The sequence below is a fragment of the Conger conger genome, chromosome 17 (genome assembly GCF_963514075.1).
Source record: "Conger conger chromosome 17, fConCon1.1, whole genome shotgun sequence".
Classification (NCBI taxonomy): Eukaryota; Metazoa; Chordata; class Actinopteri; order Anguilliformes; family Congridae; genus Conger; species Conger conger.
The window spans coordinates 9139080-9161919 of NC_083776.1; the positions used below are offsets into that span (position 1 = coordinate 9139080).

A 22840-nucleotide genomic window follows, 5' to 3' on the forward strand; every position below is an offset into this window, starting at 1 on the left:
GAGCAGGGAAAGGTGCAGCCTGGAAAGGTGAGTCTTCAGTCTGAGCTTGAAGGTGGAAGGTCATTCCACCACCGTGGGGCCAGAACAGACAGCAGTCGTGACCGAGAAGTGCAGGTGTGACGAGGGGGAGGTGCCAGGCGTCCGGAGGTAGCAGGACGGAGAGGTCTGGCAGGCGTGTAGGGTCTGATTAGCTTTTGGCTGTATGCTGGGGCTGATCCCTTAACTGCCTGATATGCGAGCACCAATGTTTTAACTTCGATGCGAGCCATAACAGGCATAACAGCCAGTGGAGGTCAATGAGCAGGCGGGGGGACGTGACAGTGTCTGGGGACGTTGAATACCAGACCAGCTGTGGCATTCTGGATGAGTTGTATCTGCTAATGTGTACTCAGTAAGCAATTTATTAGGTAGACCTGGACACCAGCTTCTTAATGCAAATATTTAATCAGCTAATCAGCAAATGTCAGAAACAGGAAGAGATGTGATCTAAGCGACTTGAATGATTGTTGGTGGAATAACAGGGTGGTTTGAGTATCTCAGAAACTGCTAATTTCCTGTGATTTTCATGCACAGCAGTCTCGAGAGTTTGCAATGAATGGTGCAAAAAACAAACAGAAAAATCCAGTGAGCAGCAGTTCTGTAGGCAAAAACACGGTGTTAATGAAAAAGGTCAGAGGAGAAGGGCCAAACTGGTCGAAGCTGACAGTAATGCAAATAACCAAGCATTACATTGGTATGCAGAAGATCATCTTTGAACACACAATGCATCAGGTGGCAAAATCAATTGTAATTTAACCACTAAGCCATGTAGGTTTTCTGCAAGGGTTTTGCCTTTATTAAAAGTGAAATATTAATAATAATAAAAAAATTAACTGGCCTTTAATGTAGCTCTCAGAGCTATATTTCATAAAGGACTCCATTATTTATTGAAGAGACTAACTTATGACAGGCGCACTTTGTCATGCTGACAGTGATTGGCAGCTGAATGCCTCATTCAGCAGTGTTTCCATGTTTGAAGGCTAAGCTGTGCTGTTGTGTGCTTTAAAAGCACTCCTGCTCAGAGTGCACCTCAGCCCTGTGCCCTGCGTGAGTCCTTGATGTTTGTGTTCCAGCTGTCCGAGGGTGTGTTAGAGAGGAAACCCTCCACACACACACACACACACGCACAGGCTTTAAGCACATACACAAACACAAGCACTCACACAAAGGCACACACACACACACACACACTCGCACACACACACGCACACACACATGCACACGTGCACACACAGGCTTTAAGCACATACACAAACACACACACTCACACAAACGCACAAACGCACACATACACAAACACACACACTCACACAAATGCACACACACACACACACACACACACACACAGAAGACAGCGGTCTTTCACAGCTAGGGGTACTGCAACAGCACTGAGTTCTCCACAGCCTCAGAGACATGAGAGGGAATGTGTTATGACGAGTTTGATCAGCTCCTTCATGTTCCATGCTAGTAGATATTCTGTACCGTTGGGAGCACCCTCTCCTCTCTCCGAACACACCCTGTAAAAACACGGAAGGATCTACAGTAGGTCTGTGACATAGTTTCAGCAGCGCCGTGGACCCAAAGGTTGAACCCGTGACCAAACACACCCTGTGAAAATACGGAAAGGATCCACAGTAGGTCTGTGACACAGTTTCAGCAGTGCCTTGGACCCGAAGGTCGGACCGGTGACGGTGGTGTCTGAGCAGCCGAGGGTTGTCGTCCCGTAGTGAGGATATTCTCGCTCACACTTACAGAGCCCTCCCTCGGAGGAGGCTATCTCTGTCTGCGCGCTTACGGACCTGTGAATTAGTAATGAGGTGCTTTATGGAGACGGGCAGGAACACAAAGAGCATTACACAACGCCACTCTGAACGGGCTTTCATTACGCGGGACCTGCATTATTCATCTCCCATTCTCCCCTGCCTTCTGGTGATAATACGGACGAGGCGGGAGGAGAGAACGAGTAAAAAAAAAATCAAAGCACAGGAAGACGATGGAGACCGAGCAAGGCTGATGAAGTGGGGATTGTTGTACGAGGAAAGCAAGGGGAGGAAGAGAGTGGTGGAGGGGTGGGGGGGGGGGGGGGGTGAGGATGGGGGAAGACGATTGAGTGACTGTGAAGGACAGACTGCCTGTAGGTGTAGAGAGACAGACTGCCTGTGTGTCTTGTGGTGTGACAGTCTGTTCACGGCGAAGAGAGCTGCCCCAATCTAGATACCCCCTCCCACGCCCACTACCACAGTCTGGAGATCCGGACGCCAGGTTGGCACTCAAACTGGTACCCCCCACTGCAGGATTAAGGCACACCTGTTTGAGGCAGAGGTCACAGTGTTAGTGGAAAATGTGTGCTAGTCTTTGAGTGCTTGTGTACAGTATACTGTGAGAGAGAAAAGACTACAAAGAAAATAATTCAAGTATCTTCCAACCAAACTTGCTTACTTTGTGGTTGTATGAATAAGAAATGAATGTGCATCAGCACTATATTGTTACCCTTTTACAAATGGCAGCACAGGCACATTACATAATTTGGCACTGCTGGCATGCACACATACACACATACACACACACACACACAAACATGAGCGCACATGCAAACACACATAGCCATATCAACATGAACACACACACACAGCCATAATAACATGAATGCACACACACACATACACACATTCATAACAACATGAGCACTCATGCACACACACATAGTAATATCGACATGAACACACAGACACACAGCCATAACAACATGAATACACACTCAAACATACACACACATTCATAACAACATGAGCACCCACGCACACACACATAGTAATATCGACATGAACACACACACACACACACAGCCATAACAACATGAGCATCCACGTGCACACATACATGCACACACACACACACACACACACACACACACACACACACACACAGCCACACTTTTGCACACAAACGCTGGGTGGGAACAAAGTGAGCCCAGACCTGCCCTCGCCCAACGCTTCCTCCTGTTGGAGCCTCCTGGCACTGCCTGGGCCCTCATTAGTCTCTTCAGCAGATGGAGGTGGGAAGGACGGGATTTGAGTTTTATTCATCCTGACGTGTTTTTCATTACTGGATCATTTCATGTCGGGAAGCATAACCACTGCGAGCAAGCGCGAAGCAGTTTAACAATTCTACAGGTTTGTTGTTGTTTGTGTGTGGGTGTGCGTGTTGTAAGTGGTGTTGGTAGTGCAGCGTGGGACAGGCAGCGGTCTCTCCAGAGCTAGCAGAAAACCGCTGTGACCAGCAGGGGATGGTATCCCCCCTTACGCTGAGCCCCTCCTGGCGTGTTTCCACCTTGGAGGTTTTTTCCTCTCTGCTGTGTGAGTTTTCTTTCCGCCAATTGGAGTTTTTTTATTTTTTTTATTTTTTTATGTTTTACTCGCTTGCTGGTTTTGTGGTGATTCAGGCCCGATCTTTCCTAAATGTAAATGTCTTCCTGTGTCCCCCCATTTCCCCATCAGCACCAGTGTCCCCACCTCTGGGTGTTTGTTTATGACCCTTTCAGGGTGGAATTTGGGAGACATTTGGGCTAGAAATATTTATTTTCCCTGGCAATGCTGCCCTCTCCACTGGCCTTGCCAACAGACCTCATAAAATTACACTGTATGGGGTTTCCTCTTACAAGAACTTGAGGGCCATTAGAAAAAGAATATGTCTGGATATACGCACATCCGCGTTTTAAATATTTTAAGAAAGTTATTCATTGGTTTTTAAAGCCAAAGTTGTTTTAAATGCATGTATGCCATGCCCTATCTCATAATAAATCCATTAATTGCTTATGGCTTAATCTAATTTCTTTTAAAAAATAATCATGATTCTCAGCATGCACTACATAATTACTGTCAGAGGTGACTTTGTGATGTCTGTATGTGTGCAGTGGTCCACAGAATTTGCCTCGTCACACCACCTCCATTTTAATTGTCTTTACAGCACTCTACATAGGGACTTAACAGTACAACGCAACACGTCACGTCATTGTATCTGTGTTAAGGACATTTTCCTGTTTGAATTGTCCATTCTGAGTGCATTGTGCCACTGTGAGGCACTTATTGTAAACTCGGTGTAGACAACAGTATTGGGTAAAGACTGGTTACTATTTGTCCGCCACGTTGACTTGCAGGTGCCGGTGTTTGTTTTTTATCGTCACTACACGAACGCCACTACACTTAGAATTTAGTAATTCGCTGCTGAGGACAAATGTTCATGCACTCTACACCATCCTTAGTCGTCTTTACCCAAGCATGCCGTAAACTCGGACGCAACAGTGGCACAGTGCACTTGTACTGAATAATTCAGAAGAAACACGGACATGGCTTTTACACAGACACATCGCTGATGTCATGCAATTAATTAATGTTCCGAAGCTGCGACAATCTAGAGGCTTCGAAATTGTGCCCGTTTGGGTTCATCGAACTGTGCAATTAACGCTTTGGGCTCCGCCTATACAGCACGCGTAATGGTGTTTTCTCAACTTTGCTTTCAAATGTACATTTCCTCCTCCGCAGCGTTTTAATTAAACTACCGTATGCGACATTAATTACGCTTAAGTTCGATTTCCTTTCACTCCAATTTAAATGTGTTCATTCACTAAACGGAACAGATCAGCCACACATTAAACTTGATTATCAAGTTTGATATGCCATTAGTAATACTTCATATTAATTACAATTGCTTTCTAATGTAACTGCTACATATCTACAGCTGGTTAAGAATGCGGAAGTACTGCGCACAAATTAATTCGACAAGTTGTGCACTGGTATTGGCTCAATATACATTGAATTACCAAAGTTCACTCGCGTTCATTTACTGTATATGAAGGTAAACAAATTGGCCATTTTATGTATGTATGAAGCTATTTCTTTATTTATTTCCAGGAGGCGTGCAAGACTGCATTCCCGGTAGCAAAAAGAGATTTCTAAAAAATAAATGTCAGAAGGGCTGCTCTCAGCGGACTGTACTGAGAAAGAAAGAAGCACGGGTCACAGAATCCTGTGCCCAAATTGTGCCTTTATGTCTTAAACACAGACCGATTTCATACTCATCACATAGCAAAACATAGTGAGCTTCTGACCCTGATACCTTTAGGCTTTATGTATTTGATGAAGAGGGAGGAGAAGAGATGGGGAGAAGGGTGATTTCATCATATTTAGCATGCCTTTTGGCAGATTGGTGGGTAGACGCGTGCACCATTTGCAAGAATCATGATGGTTAGGAGTTATTCACTCAGATCGTCTGGCACTAGTGTGTGTGTGTGTGTGTGTGTGCTATGATGTGCACGATGCCTGATCTTCTCAGCTGTATTTACAGTGGACGATCTGCCCAGAAAAAGCACCATGATTATCAATTTAATTTGCATGTGGGCAGCCAACTGGTCATTCATTATTTAACTTGCTTGTCTATGGCTAATGTGGAAGGTTTCAAGAATATGTAGGTGTCGAGATTAACTTAAAAAAAAACCTCGACTCCGTTGGCCAGATAAATTAGCCTTTATGTTGTCATGTGGGAGACGTATTACTGACACGCAAAATGTAAGGTTTGAATGCACACAGCTGGCTGTTCATATTCTAGCATCCACTAGAGGGCGAGAGAGAGAGAATGAATTCTGGAGTGCTGCGCTCCGGACTCCATACTGACGGACCCGACGTGCTTCAGTCAGACGCACGCTCAGCCCTCTTTGGCACTTATGGAGTGGCAACTCGGCGTCCTCATTGCGTAACTTCCACAGATTCCACGCCGCACAGTGTTTGGTCTCTTTGTACTGTGTACTGTTACTAATGCATATTGCATTTCTGAGGCGTTTGGCTCCAAAAATGCTGATTCTCAGTGGTTTTAAAGAAACCGGTAAAGAAAAGATGGTTTTGAATAGAAAGTCTATTCACAAGAGCAATGGCAGATAGATAACCAGGATGCATTCATACAGAGTTTCAGTCTGTCTGCATTGCACTTTTACTTCGTAAAAATAGTCATATTTTCCTTTCTCTCATGCAACACTCAGCTGCAGTCCGTCACTATGACGAATTGAACTTTTGTTTGGAAAAAAACTAATGATGACATGTGGATAAAGTTATGTTATTATATGTACATTATTTAGGTTACTGACGAGATATAGTGTGACAATAATTTCACCTATGGCATATTTCTTCCTCAACGTCCAGAGTAGTTTCGAGTTGAAACTGGTGTTCACTACTGCACACCTCACAACCCTCAAATCCTGCCATGATTTTAACAGCTGGGAGAGAGGGTGCCATTGCAATAGCTGCTACGCCACTGTCTACCGCAGACGTATCTTAATTATGAATAATTTTTGTTATTAATGGTATTTTCACAGCTGCTGCACCACATAAACTCTGCTCCAGCAACGCTGCGGTTTATATTTTAGATGTCGTGCTGCATCGTGGGAGAGGTGTGCGATTTCCTTGGATTGCCTGCTGCTTGCGTGCCTCTGAATCCTACTCGCTCATTCAGCTTGGACGTATTGGCTGCATGTATTGCGCGGCGAGTGTTTTCAGATACCAGAGTGTCACTGTTTACCTTCCACCCCTCTGCAATGAAACGGCAGATTATTACAGACTCCAGCAGCAGGGGTGGACGGGGCGGAGGAGGCCGGTTAAAAGCCAGGGTCGGTACCCGCAGACAGGGCGCGATCTCCCGGCTGGCGTGGCGTGGGCACGGCTGGGGGAGGCGGCGCGTCAGCGTGTGGACGGAGCGTGCGCGTTTGTTTGGGCGCTCATGACAGAAGGGCTGAGGGTGACGCAGAGTCAGATGAGCCCTCTTTCAGACTCTGCCCCTCCACTGTTCTGTGAGATTCTTCACTCTCTGTGGTGGGTGGAGAAGGTGGGTTCTGGTAAAAGCAAACGTTTGACAGGGTGTACCTGTGAATAGTAGACATAATGAAATTGGGATGAACTCTCCTAAAAAAAGAGAACAGAAATGCTCCTATCTGTGTCTCTGATTACTAATGCTCCTGTCCACATCCGCTGAGGAACTCCCTCAAGGGAAGAACGGATATAGTCAGATGACTTGCCCACCCCTCTGACACGGGGAAACAGTGCAACAGATGTGACAACATGTCCTGACTTCCGTATGCTTTCACCATCATACTCAGCCAGATAAATGCTAAACGATCAAAGACACGGATCCTGCCTGTCTGCATGTCTCCCAGTAGGACGATAGACAGAGAGACAGGCAGATGTACAGACAGACAGATAGATACAGTAGACAGATAAGCCATGGTTATTTTGACCCGGAAGAGATGCCTTGGTTTTTATGGCTGCATTGTACAACACTGCGCCTGTAGCAAGCCCCCATAAGCTTATATGGCCAGTGTGTGTTCCCTCTCAGACCAGTCAGCTGTGACCTAACAGGGAGAATGCTGTTTGTGCTGCTCTACATCGTGCCCTCTCACCATGCAAATGCTTTCACATTTCTTTGGAGGTCAGATGTATTCTACGCTATAAATCACATTAGAGTCTCCCGTGTGAGAATCAATATGCTATTATGTTATTATGAGTGCGTGCATGTGATTATCAGTATGTCCCAGTAGAGATGCCCTTTTAGGTTATCAGTATGTGACTGTCAGTGTCCTATAGAGACACTATGCGACATAACCACTCAGATACAATTAATTAGGGGCTTGCACTCAGTGAGCACTTTATTAGGTATTCATTAGACTAATGGTGCTGTTGCCTATCCACTTATGATGTTTGATGCGTTGAGTACCTTCTGCGTACCACTGTTGTAATGTGTTTTTATTTGCGTTACTGTCACTTTCCTTTCAGCTTTGACCCGCAGAACTGCTGCTCGCTGGATGTTTTTCTTTTTTTGCACCATTCTTTGCCATCTCTAGAGGCTGTTGTGCGTGACAATCCGAGGAGATCAGCAGTTTATGAAATACTCAAACCACCCTGTCTGGCACCAACAATCATTCCACGGTCAAAGTCACTTGGATCATATTTCTTCCCCATTCTGATATTTGGTCTGAAAAACATCTGAACTTCTTGACAACATCTGCATACTTCTATGCATTTAGTTTCTGCCACATGAGTGGCTGATTAAATATTTGCATTAACAAGCTGGTGTACAAGTCTTCCTAATAAAGTGGTCACTGAGTGTATGTAGTAAACTGAAAATGTCAGTCCAATTGTTTGATAGCAGCAGGACAGAGATCGATGATGTAATTCCTGTCAATGCCATTAATGTCACAGGGTTTTCCTGTTTCAGTGTAGCTGTGGTGTGTTCAAGATTAACAGCCTTTTGAATGGTAAGGACCCGATGAAGCCAGAGCATAACACTTTGTATGCAGCTATACTCAGCGGTAATGCAGAGTCATTCAGCATGCACAGACCAGTGAAGTGTCATAGACGGAGAGCTCAATATTAATGTGTCTGCCTTGGTAATTTGTACCCAAAGGTGTCTCCCCTCTTACCTCCTTTTGACATTACTAATAGTCACAAGAAACAAGAATCTGCATTCACTTCAGAACCCTCATATTGATATTGCTAGCATACAGAGACCTGGCACTTGCTTTAATTTGTAGAGTTGCTGTCTACCATTTTTTTGCATAATAATTTTTATATTTTGTAGCAATATTCCCCAATAGGACTGATCTACTCTCTACCCTTTAATAAATCAGAACACTTCATGACAAGCAATTCACATGTATTGCATAGTAATAGCAATGTATTACATATGCATGACACATTTTGAACATTATTTTGTAGTGAGGAACGCAATTTTGATAGACGGTGATATTTTTCAGTATGAATACAGTGGCAGGATATGCATTGCCAGCAGAGAAACTGCCACATCCATGTGAAGTGAGACCTAGCCAAATGCTAACATGGCACGAAGCTGACAGGAAGGTGACAGTAACGCAAATAACCACAACACATCACAACAGGGGTATGCAGAAGAGCATCTCTGAACACACAGCCCATCATAACTCTTAAGTGGATAGGCTGCTGCAGTATAGTTCTAAAGAATATCCATCCATCCATCCATCCATTATCTGAACCCGCTTATCCTGAACAGGGTCGCAGGGGGGCTGGAGCCTATCCCAGCATACATTGGGCGAAAGGCAGGAATACACCCTGGACAGGTCGCCAGTCCATCGCAGGGCACACACACCATTCACTCACACACTCATACCTATGGGCAATTTAGACTCTCCAATCAGCCTAACCTGCATGTCTTTGGACTGTGGGAGGAAACCAGAGTACACAGAGGAAACCCACACCGACACAGGGAGAACATGCAAACTCCGCACAGAGAGGCCCCGGCCGACGGGGATTCGAACCCAGGACCTCCTTGCTGTGAGGCGGCAGTGCTACCCACTGCACCATCCGTGCCACCCTAAGAGAGAGGGGAAGACATGCGACAAATGTCGGACGGTCGGATTCGAACCGCCAATGTCGCGACTCGCAATGAGCATGCGGTCAATGCCCTACAGGCTGCGCCACCGAGACACCCCTCTAAAGAATATGTCTAATAAATTCCTAATAAAATGCTCACTGAGTGTACAGGAGTACTGCATAACTCTTTACCTGAAGTAGGACACATACTGTCTGCTTGTAGGATACAAGCAACGTACACTGTGAAAAAGTGCCATAACAAGGGTTTTAGTCTGGCAATGAGAAGAACATTATTTTTCTCCGTTTCTCAAGGAGAATATTAACTTGTATTTAGTTACTGTTTGTTGAAATATCTAATCCCATTGGCAAATCTTGAAATTAGTCAAATTGTGTCACTTCACTAGCAATATTTATTCAGCAAAAAAGTAATAAAAATATGATATAAATGTAAATATGGGTTTAATGAAGTTTGCCGTGTCTCTCTTTAAAATTATAGGAGTTTGGAGTCTGGAGGACTGAAATAATATAAAGAACAGGCTAGCTTGCCTTAGACGAGTAAACAGACAGGTAAATGTGCCTGTCTCAGCAAATGCACAAGCTGTCTGTTTGATGCAGGCAGTTAATGAGCTAATCTGTGCAAAAGACATGGTGGGAACTGTAACGCTAGCCTGAAACACGCTGTGGAAAATGCTCGTGACACCGCTTTGCCAGTGGTTTTTGGCACAGAAGCAGTCTAGAAAAACGTACTTTCTTCTGTGAAAATCTAATATTTCAAAGGATTTGTGGAAATAATTTTCATGTGAGCATGGCCTGTTATTGCAGACACTGGGCTTTGTGTTGTGTTCAATAAACTTCTAACAAGGGAAAATGGTTTTCTTAGCTCATTTTTCGAGAACTTCATCATACTTTTTTTAAGTATTCGGTATAACCTGCAGTTGTTTTGGGAAACTTTTTTGAAGAATGCTTCTCCTTTGTTGTCCTTTCTGCGTGTTCTATTGATGGCGTTAAATCCGAAGGACACGAATGGAATGCAGTACATGTTTTCCGAGATTCCCCACAAGCCGGTGCTCTGTGGCGCGTACGCGCCGTGACGCCTGCGGTCGATATGGCGTTTATGCTCGAGAAACCAGCGGGGAAAGGAAGCCGAGCAGTGTGTAAACCTCCATGTTTTTGTTCACTTTGCATGGCTGGCTGCTCCTGCTGCAAACGAGTGGAGAAACGATGAAAAGCTGGGGAGAGGGAGAGAGAGGGAGAGGAGGAGGGAGAGGGAAGGGAGGGAGAGAGGGAGAGGGAGAGAGAAGGGGAGGATGAGAGCAGACTTGCGGCTGCGCAGAGGGAATTGGGAGAGAGGAATCGCCATTATTTCAGATTACGATTGTGGGTCCAAGGCCAGCGTGCTGTAGTGGTAACAGGAAAGAAAAAAAGGAAAAGAAAGACAGATAATTCACACAGGTGTGCTGTTTTTGTTGAGCTACATGTTTGTTTCGGAATACTATACCCACATTTGCAAATAAGTTACTAAAATGAGTAAAATTAGTGTTTATGCATTTGCACATGTGTGCGTGCATGTGTACGTGGCCGTGTGTGTTTGCATGTGCATGTGTGCACGCGTGTGTACGTGTATGTGTGTGCGCGTGTGCACCAGTGGGTGAAGTCACATGGAAAGCATGATGGGAGGTGTTGTGCAGGAGGGTATTAGCAGCATGAAACATGGTGTGATAATCAGATCAAAATCCAGCAATTGTCTTTGTTGTCTTGCTTTTTGGTGTGATGCACTTTTTGAGTGAAAAGGAGACCTTTAGTGATGGCAGACCCAGCAGGAATGCTCAGATATGATTATTACATGACTGACCATATGGAAATTTACGAGGGGTATTAAGCGATCGGTCCATTGTTTGCATTAGACTGGACTGTGGATACAGTGCAACTTGACACAAAGTGAAAAGAGGTTTTTCATCATCGATGGACAGCGTGTACTCTGGCAGCAACTTAACTTTTCATCTGTTTTTCATGCAGCGATATTTCACTAGAAACTTATCGCTTATGAAAAATAAGGCAAAAACCCACACAGTATCAGATGCGTGATCATTTTCTCAATATGCGTGCCCACAATTACTTCCTCTAGGCTTTTAATCTTTCTATTAATGAAAAATTATATTAAATCCATCTTTATGATGTATTGCCCCAATCCTTCATTTATTAAACAGAAAAAAAAACATACATTTAATTCAGTCGCAGTCTGCAAAATGCATGAGACAAATGTTAGCAATAAAAAACATTACGCATCCATCACGGAGGGTGGGGGCTGGGCACGGCATTAATGTGTGTGACTTTCTCCTCTCTGGGAGACGGGGTTTGAGTTCTCTCTCCTCATCAGCCAGTGTAGCTTTATTGGAGTGTGGAGCTTGTCACAGGTGATAATGTACAATGTCTTTCTCACAAAGATCCTCTATAATATCTTGAAACTGCCCCAGGGATGCAACGCCATCTTATTACCGCTGCCTCCGTCACTTAACTCCTCCGATATTGTAACCCAGTGCATATGAAGTGAAAAGAAAATCCGCCTCGTCTTTTGTAATAACAGTGAGCAACAAAAAAGGAGCTTAAGCTTGTGGTGTCTGAGTGTTAGACATCAGTAACAGCAGAAAAACATGAGCTCCTGTCCTTGGGCAGCCTATAGCCGGCTGAAGCACTGGACTGGAACCTGGAAGGCTGGTGGTTCAACCCCCTTGTGCAAGGGCCTTTACCCCATAATCAGCCCATGCCTAGTCTAATTAAATGTACATTGCTTTGGATGAAAGCATCAGCTAAATAATTGTACTCTTGCTAAATCATCGTTTAGAGATGTGAGACCAGCTCGCTTGCTTTCTTTCATCCGCTGAGACAGGAAGTGACACAGGCGCATCACTCTACTTCCACACGACGTGGATAACATCTGACAGCTCACGGGACTAGGATGTGACTATTTTTATTTTTAATTATGTATCCTTTATTTTACCGGGAAACCTCACCAAGACTGACGTCTCCTTTATCAAGGGGAACCTGACAGAAACACACAGTAACAGTCGAACGTCAAGGCATTAAGATGGCAATCTGTTACTGCTGTCACTGCGTGTGGCAGGCTGCAGCAGAACAGCGTTTCGCTGCATTGGTGCACATTGTGCGATTTACAGCAGGCCTGTCTTCGTATAACAGCGTGCCGTGGACCAACACAGGGTGGCCTATAGCGTAGTGGTTAAGGTACATGACTGCGAGGTCGGTGGTTCGATCCCCGGTGTAGCCGCAATAAGATCCACACGGCCGTTGGGCCCTTGAACAAGGCCCTTGACCCTGTATTGCTCCAGGGGAGGATTGTCTCCTGCTTAGTCCAATCAACTGTATGTTGCTCTGGATAAGAGCGTATACCAAATACCATTTTGAGTTACAGAAGCACCCTTTGCAGTTTCTCTCCGCTATTTGTCTGTTATTTTCCCCTGCATAAGGCTCTCCCAGCATATCTGCAGTGGTGCTTTGTCTTATACAAAACATCTTTTACACAGTGATGAACACACACAAGCAACTGTGTGAGAGAGGACAATTTTTTTTGTATTAACAAAACAAAAACATGACCTTTATTTATTTAAGAATAAGTTTCCATTTACAGTGATGACCTGACAACAAGGAAAACAAAAAAAACAACAAGCAACAAGACCATATTCATTACATAGAAACTGAAGAAGTTGCATACAGTGTGGTGTAGGGCTGGTGTTAATGAAACATGCAGCCCAGGATTATTGAGCAGATAAAATACACGGTAGACAGCAACCTGGTAAACATTATAAATTACATTTACAGACATCAGTTAAAATGTGCTCTTTAAAAGTAGGTATGGAGATGAGTGCATCCCATAAGTGATCTTGCAATTTGTTCCAGTCAGTGGCTGCAGAAAATTTAAATGCCAAGCAGCCTGTGTTTGTGTGAATTTTAGGGGTGCTGAGAGCAGGAGAGCATTTGAGATTATTCTGGGTTGGTGTAGAGAGGTCAAATGGGGTGGGCTGAGACCTAGGATGCTTTTGCTCACCAGGTTGCAGAAAATAGATTCACGATAGAGCCAAAGCCTAATGTCTGGGGGAAATCCAGCTCTAGTTCCAGCTAGAGTAGGAAGGCCTGATCATTAAAGCCGTTGAGATCACAACAGGCCATATGCATGGATTTATTACAACAAATAATCAGTCTAGTAATGAGTTCAAACTCCCGGGGCTTGGATAGTTTAGGAGTATTGGATTGGAATTGGAACATAGAGGATATAAAGAACCTCAAGGATTGGAACATAGGGGATATAATATCACAAAACTGATTTTAGATTCCCGCCGCGCCCTTCAAGATTGATGCCTCACAAGTCGTCAAGCTTGCCAATAAAGCACATCTCTTGTTATGTGTCAAGTTTATTGAGTTAGGGAAGTGGCAGCTTTTCAGGTCATGTGGGGTCTATGATATAGAGTGTCCTTTGTCTTACCTTGTCGTACCTTGTCCTTGCACTGCAAAAAAGTCTGTCTTAACAAGGGTTTTAGTTTTTTCTTTCAAGTAGCAAATATGAGATTGTTTTAAGGCTCTGTTTGCTTGACAAGTGAATTAGGAAAATCCCATTAGCAATTCTTGAAATGAGTCAAAACTGTCTTCCCTCATTGGCAATAGTTTTGTCTTACTTAGCAAAAAAGTAATATAGACAAGATTTTAAGACATAAGAGTAAAATACTTGTTACAGTGTGGCCTCGGAGTTTAACCTGAGGGCACAGAGTACATGTCTCTGTGGGGGATGTTGGGAGCACTGTGTAGAATTAACACATCAGCTCATGTTAAACAGTGCCAGGCTGCAGGGTGGCTGGCTCACAACCAGGCAGGTGTCTCAGCTGAATAATGATCTCCCCTCCTGCAGGGCAGACTGGCACCTCTGGCCTTCAGCCATACAGGGCAGGGATTAACCTTTAACATGTCCTGCTTTCCTGTTCCCTGTGCCATCCATGTTGGAGTTTACACATCACTCCCATTCGTTCCCTCACATCCGCATTTATTCTCATCTCTTTTCATATTGACCCACTTAACTACGCATCAGCATGTGTCATTTTATTAGAATGTTTGATCTTTTTGTGACTCATTTTCAGATAAAGGAAATGAGACATTTCTGAGATTATCATAAAATAATGTTTGTCGAAAGATTGAAACATGTTCACAAAAATATGATTGACTGTTGTTTGAGAAGATATATTGAGTTTGTTAAAGAATAATGCACAAAGAAAGGATTATTCACTTTGAATTTATTTTCTGTTCTACTTATAAGAGATTTTATTTAATTATTTTGGGGGGAGGGGGTATTTTATTATATTTTTTACGCATATAGGCATGTACTCTCCTCTGTTACTTGCCTTTCTATGGAAGGCGATGCTCTACAACTGTTTTGAGTGTTAGTTGCTAACAGCGCCCCCTGTGGTCTGTGTTTCCCTAACAGTCTGTTCTGGCACCGAGAACAAGCTGAGCACGCTTTCGGACCTGGAACAGCAGTACCGCACCCTCCGCAAGTACTACGAGAACTGTGAGGTGGTGATGGGCAACCTGGAGATCACCAGCATCGACCGCAACCGCGACCTGTCCTTTCTCAGGGTAGGGACCGGAAATGCACCACGGCAGTGTGCTTACACATACCGATTGCTACATACATGCGCGTACACACCGAACAGGACGCACACATGCACATACACCAATCACTACATACCGCAGACACATGTACACATGCGCATACACACACCAATCACTACATACCGCAGACACATGTACACATGCGCATACACACACCAATCACTACATACCGCAGACACATGTACACATGCGCATACACACACCAATCACTACATACCGCAGACACATGTACACATGCGCATACACACACCAATCACTACATACCGCAGACACATGTACACATGCGCATACACACACCAATCACTACATACCGCAGACACATGTACACATGCACATACACACACACACACACACACACACACACACCGATGGCGATTGGCTGCCACGCAAGGCCCCTACCAGCTCGTCAGGAGCTTTTGGGGGTTAGGTGTCTTGCTCAGGGACACTTCGACACAGCCCGGGCAGGGGATCGAACTGGCAACCCTCCAACTGCCAGACGACTGCTCTTACTGCCTGAGCCATGTCACTACATACCGCAGACACATGTACACATACACATACACACACCAATCACTACACACCGCAGACACATGTACACATGCACATACACCAATCACTACATACCGCAGACACATGTACACATGCACATACACACACCAATCACTACATACCGCAGGCACATGTACACATGCACATACACCAATCACTACATACCGCAGACACATGTACACATGCACATACACACACCAATCACTACATACCGCAGGCACATGTACACATGCACATACACACACCAATCACTACATACCGCAGACACATGTACACATGCACATACACCAATCACTACACACCGCAGGCACATGTACACATGCACATACACATACCAATCACTACACACCGCAGGCACACGCACACATGCACATACACGCGGGCCCACACAGATACTCATGGGATACACTCTAACACAAAGCCTTCAGGGGCTCCTCAAGGGGCGTTTCACAGCAGCTGAACTTTAAGTGTACCTCCAGGAGGGAAGCCTAGTCTCACCCTGAATCCTTCCCTCTTGGTGTAAATGTGCAGCTTGACCCAAAAACGCAGTGGGACGAGTGAGTCGAGTGAAAAATGAAACTGGGTGCCAAGGTCATAAAAGCCTCCAAGGCTGTAGGAGGGAACCGGGACAACTGAAAACAGCCAGAGAGGACTGCGCTTCCACCACTGCACAATTCTCACTTCCTCTCTCTCTACCTTGCTCCACATTCAGGAGGTGCTCTCTCTCTCCATTTCCCTCCCACTCCCTCTCCCTCTCTCTCTCCCTCTCTCCCCCTCTCCCTATCCCTCTCTCTCCCCCTCCCTCTCCCTCTCTCTCTTTCTCTCTATCTCTCCCTCTCAATCAATCTCAGAATAGAGCCCTCTATGGCAGCAGATATTCATCTGGTAATCTGAACATCTGATTAGGCATTAAATTCACAGCTCCTAATACTGAGTGCCGGCTCTGTGAGAAGTTGTTAGTAGGGTATCTGGAGGGACTGACACAGTTGCTTTCACTTAAAGGAAGAGCGCTGATGTGTTATTCAAGGCTCAGACAGAGTGTGTTTCAGCAGACCTGGAACTATACACTCAAATGGAAGGACCTGACAATCAGCCAATGAAAATAGCTAAGAATTTGTTTATTGAAAGAAAAGAAAAACGTAGGAGGTGGACGTGGCTCATTTTAGCCTGGAAGACATTTATTTTTGTGGCTAGTCTTGTTAGGATTCGTGATAACAACATTCTGTGGAGGCCACTGATCTATGTATTTCATCCTGGTGGAAAGATGGTGAGGACAGCTGGTCTCGTAGCTCATCTTGATGGAGGCAGTAGCCACTTTTGCTCATGGGCCATTGCCATTTTATTTTCTGCCACCACTAGTGGCTTCTCCTGTTCACACAATCAGAAACGATATGCTATTTTAGCAGGTTAAAAGCATTACCAGGTGATGGTGCCAGGGCTGACTGAAAAAGTGCCTGTTACACACTTTAAAAGAGCTATCGTTGGGATGGAAGTCAAGGCATAAACAAAATGTATACAGTCCAACTGGCTAGAGAAGCTAGCTAACATTATGAATGTTGTTAGTTTAGTGAAAGTGAATTGTAATAGCTTGCATCCTGCCATATTATATATATATATATATATATATATATATATATATATATATATATATATATATAGATATATATATATATCCTGTATATTCATTTGCACATACACACACAAGTTGGGCTGTCCATGCTTGGTCTGTTAATGATTTTGCTTTGTTCACATGAAAGTCAAAATGGAACATTTCTGTAAATGTTATCCTTGGCATTAAACTTTTTCTTTGTCTTTCACTGTCTTTTACACATGACATCTAGATAACAAAGTTTCAGAACATCTAGGTCAGGCTGCATGAAGTAGAATTGTGATAACACCAGGTCCTAGTGGCTTCAGAAAATATTCAGACCCCTTCATTTTTTGCACAATTTATTGTGTTGTTTTAGACATTTTTACAAATAAAAAAACTGAAATATCTCCCTATATAAGTATTCAGACGCTTAATTCAATACTTGGTTGAAGCCCCTTTAGGAGCAATTACAGCTACGAGTCTCTACCCGAGTCTCTAACTTTGCACACCTAGATTTGGTCAGTTTATCCCATTCTTCCTGGCAGATCCTCTCAAACTCTATCAGATTGGATGGGAAACATCTGTGAACTTCCATCTTCAGGTCTCTCCACAGATGTTCTATGGGCTTTGGCTGGGCCACTCAAGGACAGTCAGGGACTTATCCTGAAACCACAGGTTTTCTTCAATGGCCTCTCTGTATTTGGCTGCATTCATCCTTCCCTTAATTCTGACCAGCCTCCCTGCATGTTAATGGTGTTAATGGAGTCCCTGTTGCTGAGAAGCACCCCCATAGCATGATTTTGCCACCACCATGCTACATGCACCATGGTCTACCATAAAGGTCAGATTGATGGAGTGCTGCTGAGATGGTCACCCTTCCGGCAGGTTCCCACATCTCTGCAGAGAACATCCAAAGCTCTATTAGAGTGATTGTTGGGTTCTGGGTCACCTCCCTGACCAAAGCCCTTCTTGCCCAATCAAGTTCTACACACATCTCAAGGATAATGAAAGCAAACAGGATGCACCTGACCACAATTTGGAGTAAGGGTCTGAATACCTATGTAAATGAGAGATTTCACTAAATTTATAAATTAGCAAAAATTTCTACAAACATGTTTTTAACTTATTAACTCATTATGGGTTATCGAGTGTATTTTTAAGCCACTGTATTTGCATGAAAGTGTTTCCTTTCAAGTTTTGCATCATATGTATTGATAAGTGTTCATTGCATAAGTTATTTTCAGCCGTGATTTTCAGCCAGTTTAAACACTGTGCATTCCTTGTTCAGAGAACACTTGTAGAACTGTTTCATCGCTTGGTGTGCATGTGTGTGTGTGTGTGTCTGTGTGTGTGAGAGAAATGCTGTTCTGTTGGAAGCTGTTCATCTGAAGGGTCCTTCTAATCCTCAGAGATCAGTCTCTGGAACGGAGGCCCACAGCCCTGATGCATGCTGGGATTAAAGGCATACATTGCCATCTCGGCACAGATCCACACAAGCTTCCCGTGAAAGCCGTCACCTCTCTTCCTGAACTATAATTTCAAGAATTGAGGGAGGAGGGGGGCAACTCCTATTTATCCAGTTTTCACTGCACAAAACCATAAACATTACCGTGAACATTATTAGTGTCATGATTAGCTGAAATATTGTTCATAGGGATGGGGGATGGGGGATGAGGGATGAGGGATATCTCATAGACCTGGCATAGGCATGGCATGGCTCTTCTCTTTCCCCACTCCCTGTCTGTCTGGTGCCGTGCTGTTGCTGTGGATGAGGGGCCATCTGCTATCTGTGCTGGAGGCCTGCTGGTGGGATCAGGCAGGGGTAAAATGGTCCTGGATTAGGGCTACAAGGCCTGTGTGATGTGAAATGATCGCTACAGAGATAGGTCCATTGTTTACTACAGCTTCCTGTGCATAGAGAGCCAGGTGTGGAATTAGAGGTCGCAGGTATCCCATCCACATCTAGTTCAACACACAGTTTGGAATTATCAAATAATTATATACATTTTATGTGCACTATCAGACTAAATGTGTATCTATATACAGGGGAAATGTCAGTCCGTAAAATCACATATCTGAGGCTCTTTGCTGCTGTGGATTTCGTGGGCTGGCCCAGTGATTTTGGATGGCGGTGCTCATTGTCGTTTGCTGGAACTTGTACAGGGTAAATTATTATTGCATTCTTCTGCTTGGCAGCTTTCCCGGTCCAGGTACACTCACAGAGCTTAATTTTGCACATAATGCTCATTTCCTTTCACAGCAATTGACTTGAGCAGTTCATGTTAAGTATTGTGCTCAAGGCTACAATGCCAGTCAATGCGTTTGAAGGAAAAAAAATAAAGGTTTTAGAGTTAATAGCCTGGCTCTTCAGCCACAAACCCACAGTCTCTGAGTGGGCTAATTAGCAGTTAGACTTTATGTTAGTTTAAACAGAAAGTGGTGGTTGAAAGACAGTGTCCAGACATTCTGTTTCCTGTTACTACCACCTATCCCCCACCACCCTTGCTCAGGCCCATAACAGGGGGAAAAAGTCTGCAAATGGCTAAGGCAGGATTACCCTGTTCAGTGTCTCTACCTAGAACAAGACTGTGGTCTGGAGACAGGCTCTTCAGCTGAAACTCGGCCCTTGTTCGGCCTGGAGGACGCGTGGCCTGAGACACGACTCTGGCACTGAGCAGAGGTCCTCTCCACTCAGGCCACTTCACCCTCTCCTTCAGAATTAATGAAGACTGATTCACAGGCCTCGTCAGGCGAGGTCGGCCCAGATTCAATCGACAAGCGTAATTAGCACTTTCTCAAGTTCATTTCCCATCACTTCAATCTGAATTAATCAAGGACAAAGAGATTGAGAGAGAACGAGAGAGACAGGGAAAGAGAGAGGGTCTTTTTTAGAGTTGCTGAAAGTGCATCAGAAGTTTCCTGTAGTTTTGTGTCTCACTGGCTCGATTTTCTCAGACGAGAACATGGGATTTATGCGCTGAGCCTCGTTCGGGTAGTGTGGGAGCTCTTGTGTCTGTAGCATAGACACTCTATGACTGAGGGGAGAGAACTGCCAGATGGCAGGCAGTCTCCAAAGATCGGCTCTTAGAGAAGTGCACACACCCCTCACCCACCCCCCTTACCATCACCCAACTGCCTCTTGTGCTCCAATAACACAGGAGGGCCTGTGTTTTTTCACTGCACCACAAACACCTTTAAGATAAAATGGTATAACATGGTAAAGTGCACTTGGATTGGACTCAATCGGGGGATTGTTTTTGTGTGCGCAGCAGACACAGGATGTTGGACCTGAGTGGGCAGGGTGGGTCAGGGGGGGGGGGGGGGTCTGTCAGTCTGACTTCTGCTCAGATTGCTGGCCCCCAGCCACGCTGCATGGGTGAGACAGTGAGGTTTCTGTGTGGAGAGTGTTGAGATTCTGCTCAGCTCCTCGGAGACGGAGCGGGCGGGCAGAGGAAGACGGGAACACGGTGACTGCCCTCAGACGGAAGAACAGTGCAGGAGGGTAGGGGCATTAGTAAGGGCATTTAATGGAGTTTGTCACTGCCCTTAACCTCGTTTTCACTGGATGATCTTGTAGTCGACACGTGATAGATGGATTTCTAGATAGATAGGTGGGTAGATAGGCAGGTAGGAGGGAGGTTGGCATCTTGTAAAATAGAGGCACGTGATCTGCAAACTGTGTGAAACTTCCAAATCTCTTTGCCAGGGGAAATGTAACCTCTACCATTAGAAAAAAAAGACATGAATACAGATGAAAACACTGAACAGGAAAAAAAAATTACTCAACTGAAATCAAGCTACACTAACTCATCTCTGCTAAAGCATTTACAGGCATAATCCCTGACAGACTTTGGTCACCAAACATCAGTGACAAGTCCGGCGCTCATTTCCACTTTGTCCTGGGCCTTAGCTCACCGCTGTGAATTATGGGTAGATATTATTTTTCATCCTTTCCGAGGCCCTGGAACAGTGATACGAGTCATTGTGTCTTTGCAGAGGAATCTTTTGTGTATTTTTCCTCTGAGTTGGAAGATATTTGACGGGCTTTTCTCTCCTGGGTGCTCACATCGGTGTTCTTCAAAAGGACTGTCCTTGTTTATTCACTGGCGGGCCAGTCTGCAGTGCTGAAGGAGGTTAATGGCCTGGCTGACCCTTTCCACTTACAGTACGCTCCTCAGAGCAACGCAACTTCTTTCACCAAGGCTAGAGTCCAGGAATGCTTTCTCACTGAGAAAGGGATTATTATTATTATTATTATTATTATTATTATTATTATTATTATTATTATTGTTGTTCTTGTTCTTGTAAAATTAACTATCGAAAAATGTTTTATTGAGAAGAACAAGTTCTCAACATTAACATCATATCTGTTACGATGGACCTGTTTGATCGGTGAAATCCAAATAATTTACTGGTCAATGGCATGCCATTTTTAGTAGCCTCCTCACCTTGCTCCCCTCCATTCAGAAAGAAAGGGCACACCTCTCATTAATTTATTTATTTGAAAACAAATTAATATGATGTGCACGTTCACACCATGTAGCTACTGCTGTCTGTTCATGAAAAGCCAATTGATTCATTTAGAAGTTACACATTTGATGAAAGCCAACTCTGGGCTCCAGACTAACTTTTTCAACCGCCACTGGTGCCACACACTTTTTCAATTGGTGGTGCAAATTATTTTGTGGTGCAACATTTTGATGTGGCATCGGGCATTTAAGTTATTATTTTGCTGTGGTCTTTCTACCAGTGGTTAGAACTCCAATACATTTAGTCAAACATATTCAATTAATTAAGTAATAATAAAAAGAAATTGCTATACAAATTTCATTGCCAATAGATACATTACAACTAATACATTGAGAAACATAAACATGCTATTACACCTGTGCATTGAAAGTAAGGCATTTTTATAAATAAAAAATTAATTGCGCAATTGACACTGTGCATAAATTGAACCATTCCAAACAAATCAGTCCTATGAAACTTAAAATAATATTGCATCATAACAAAGAGAAATAAATAATGTGCGAAACTGCAGCTTTCAACTTCTCAACATTTTTTCTCTCTGTTCAATTATTATAGGCTTCTGCCATGATATTTTCTCAATGTGGTTTTATTTATTTTTGGCCTATTTATCTTTATTCATAATTTTTTCTTTGAGTTTGTGTGGATTCTCTTTTGATTTTAGATGGAACTCATGATATGGCTATTACAGTAAACAATTCCACATCATACAGACAAATACATTGTGATTTAATGTATACGATATGCTGCAATAGGCTTTCAGACTGGATTATTGCTCAGTTAAAAGACTTGTGCGCACTGATTGATTAATTAATTAATTCGTTAAACCCTTAGGAAATGTTTTTGTATCATGCAGGTATCAGAACTGTATATGTTGTTGTGTCTGCTACATTGTTTTAGGTACTGGGTTTTGATGCATTTTGGCAAAAAATATGAATTGTTAGACACAGACATTCCACCTCTTTCGGAATGTATCACCTGCTCTCTGATACCTATGAATGGTCCACACAAGTGAAGTTTAGAAATAGGCATTCTCCCGTTCTGAACTGACAAACTGTTAGAGAACCACAAAGTG

General features: G+C 44.0%; 1 protein-coding gene across 1 annotated transcript in view; it reads left to right on the plus strand.

Annotated features, from left to right (window-relative positions):
* Positions 1–22840, plus strand: part of LOC133116879 (receptor tyrosine-protein kinase erbB-4-like) — a 235788-nt gene that overhangs the window by 74865 nt on the left and 138083 nt on the right. Inside the window, exon 2 of the mRNA XM_061226882.1 lies at positions 14911–15062. Coding sequence (XP_061082866.1) covers positions 14911–15062 — 152 coding nt within the window. The remainder of the gene's footprint in view (positions 1–14910; positions 15063–22840) is intronic.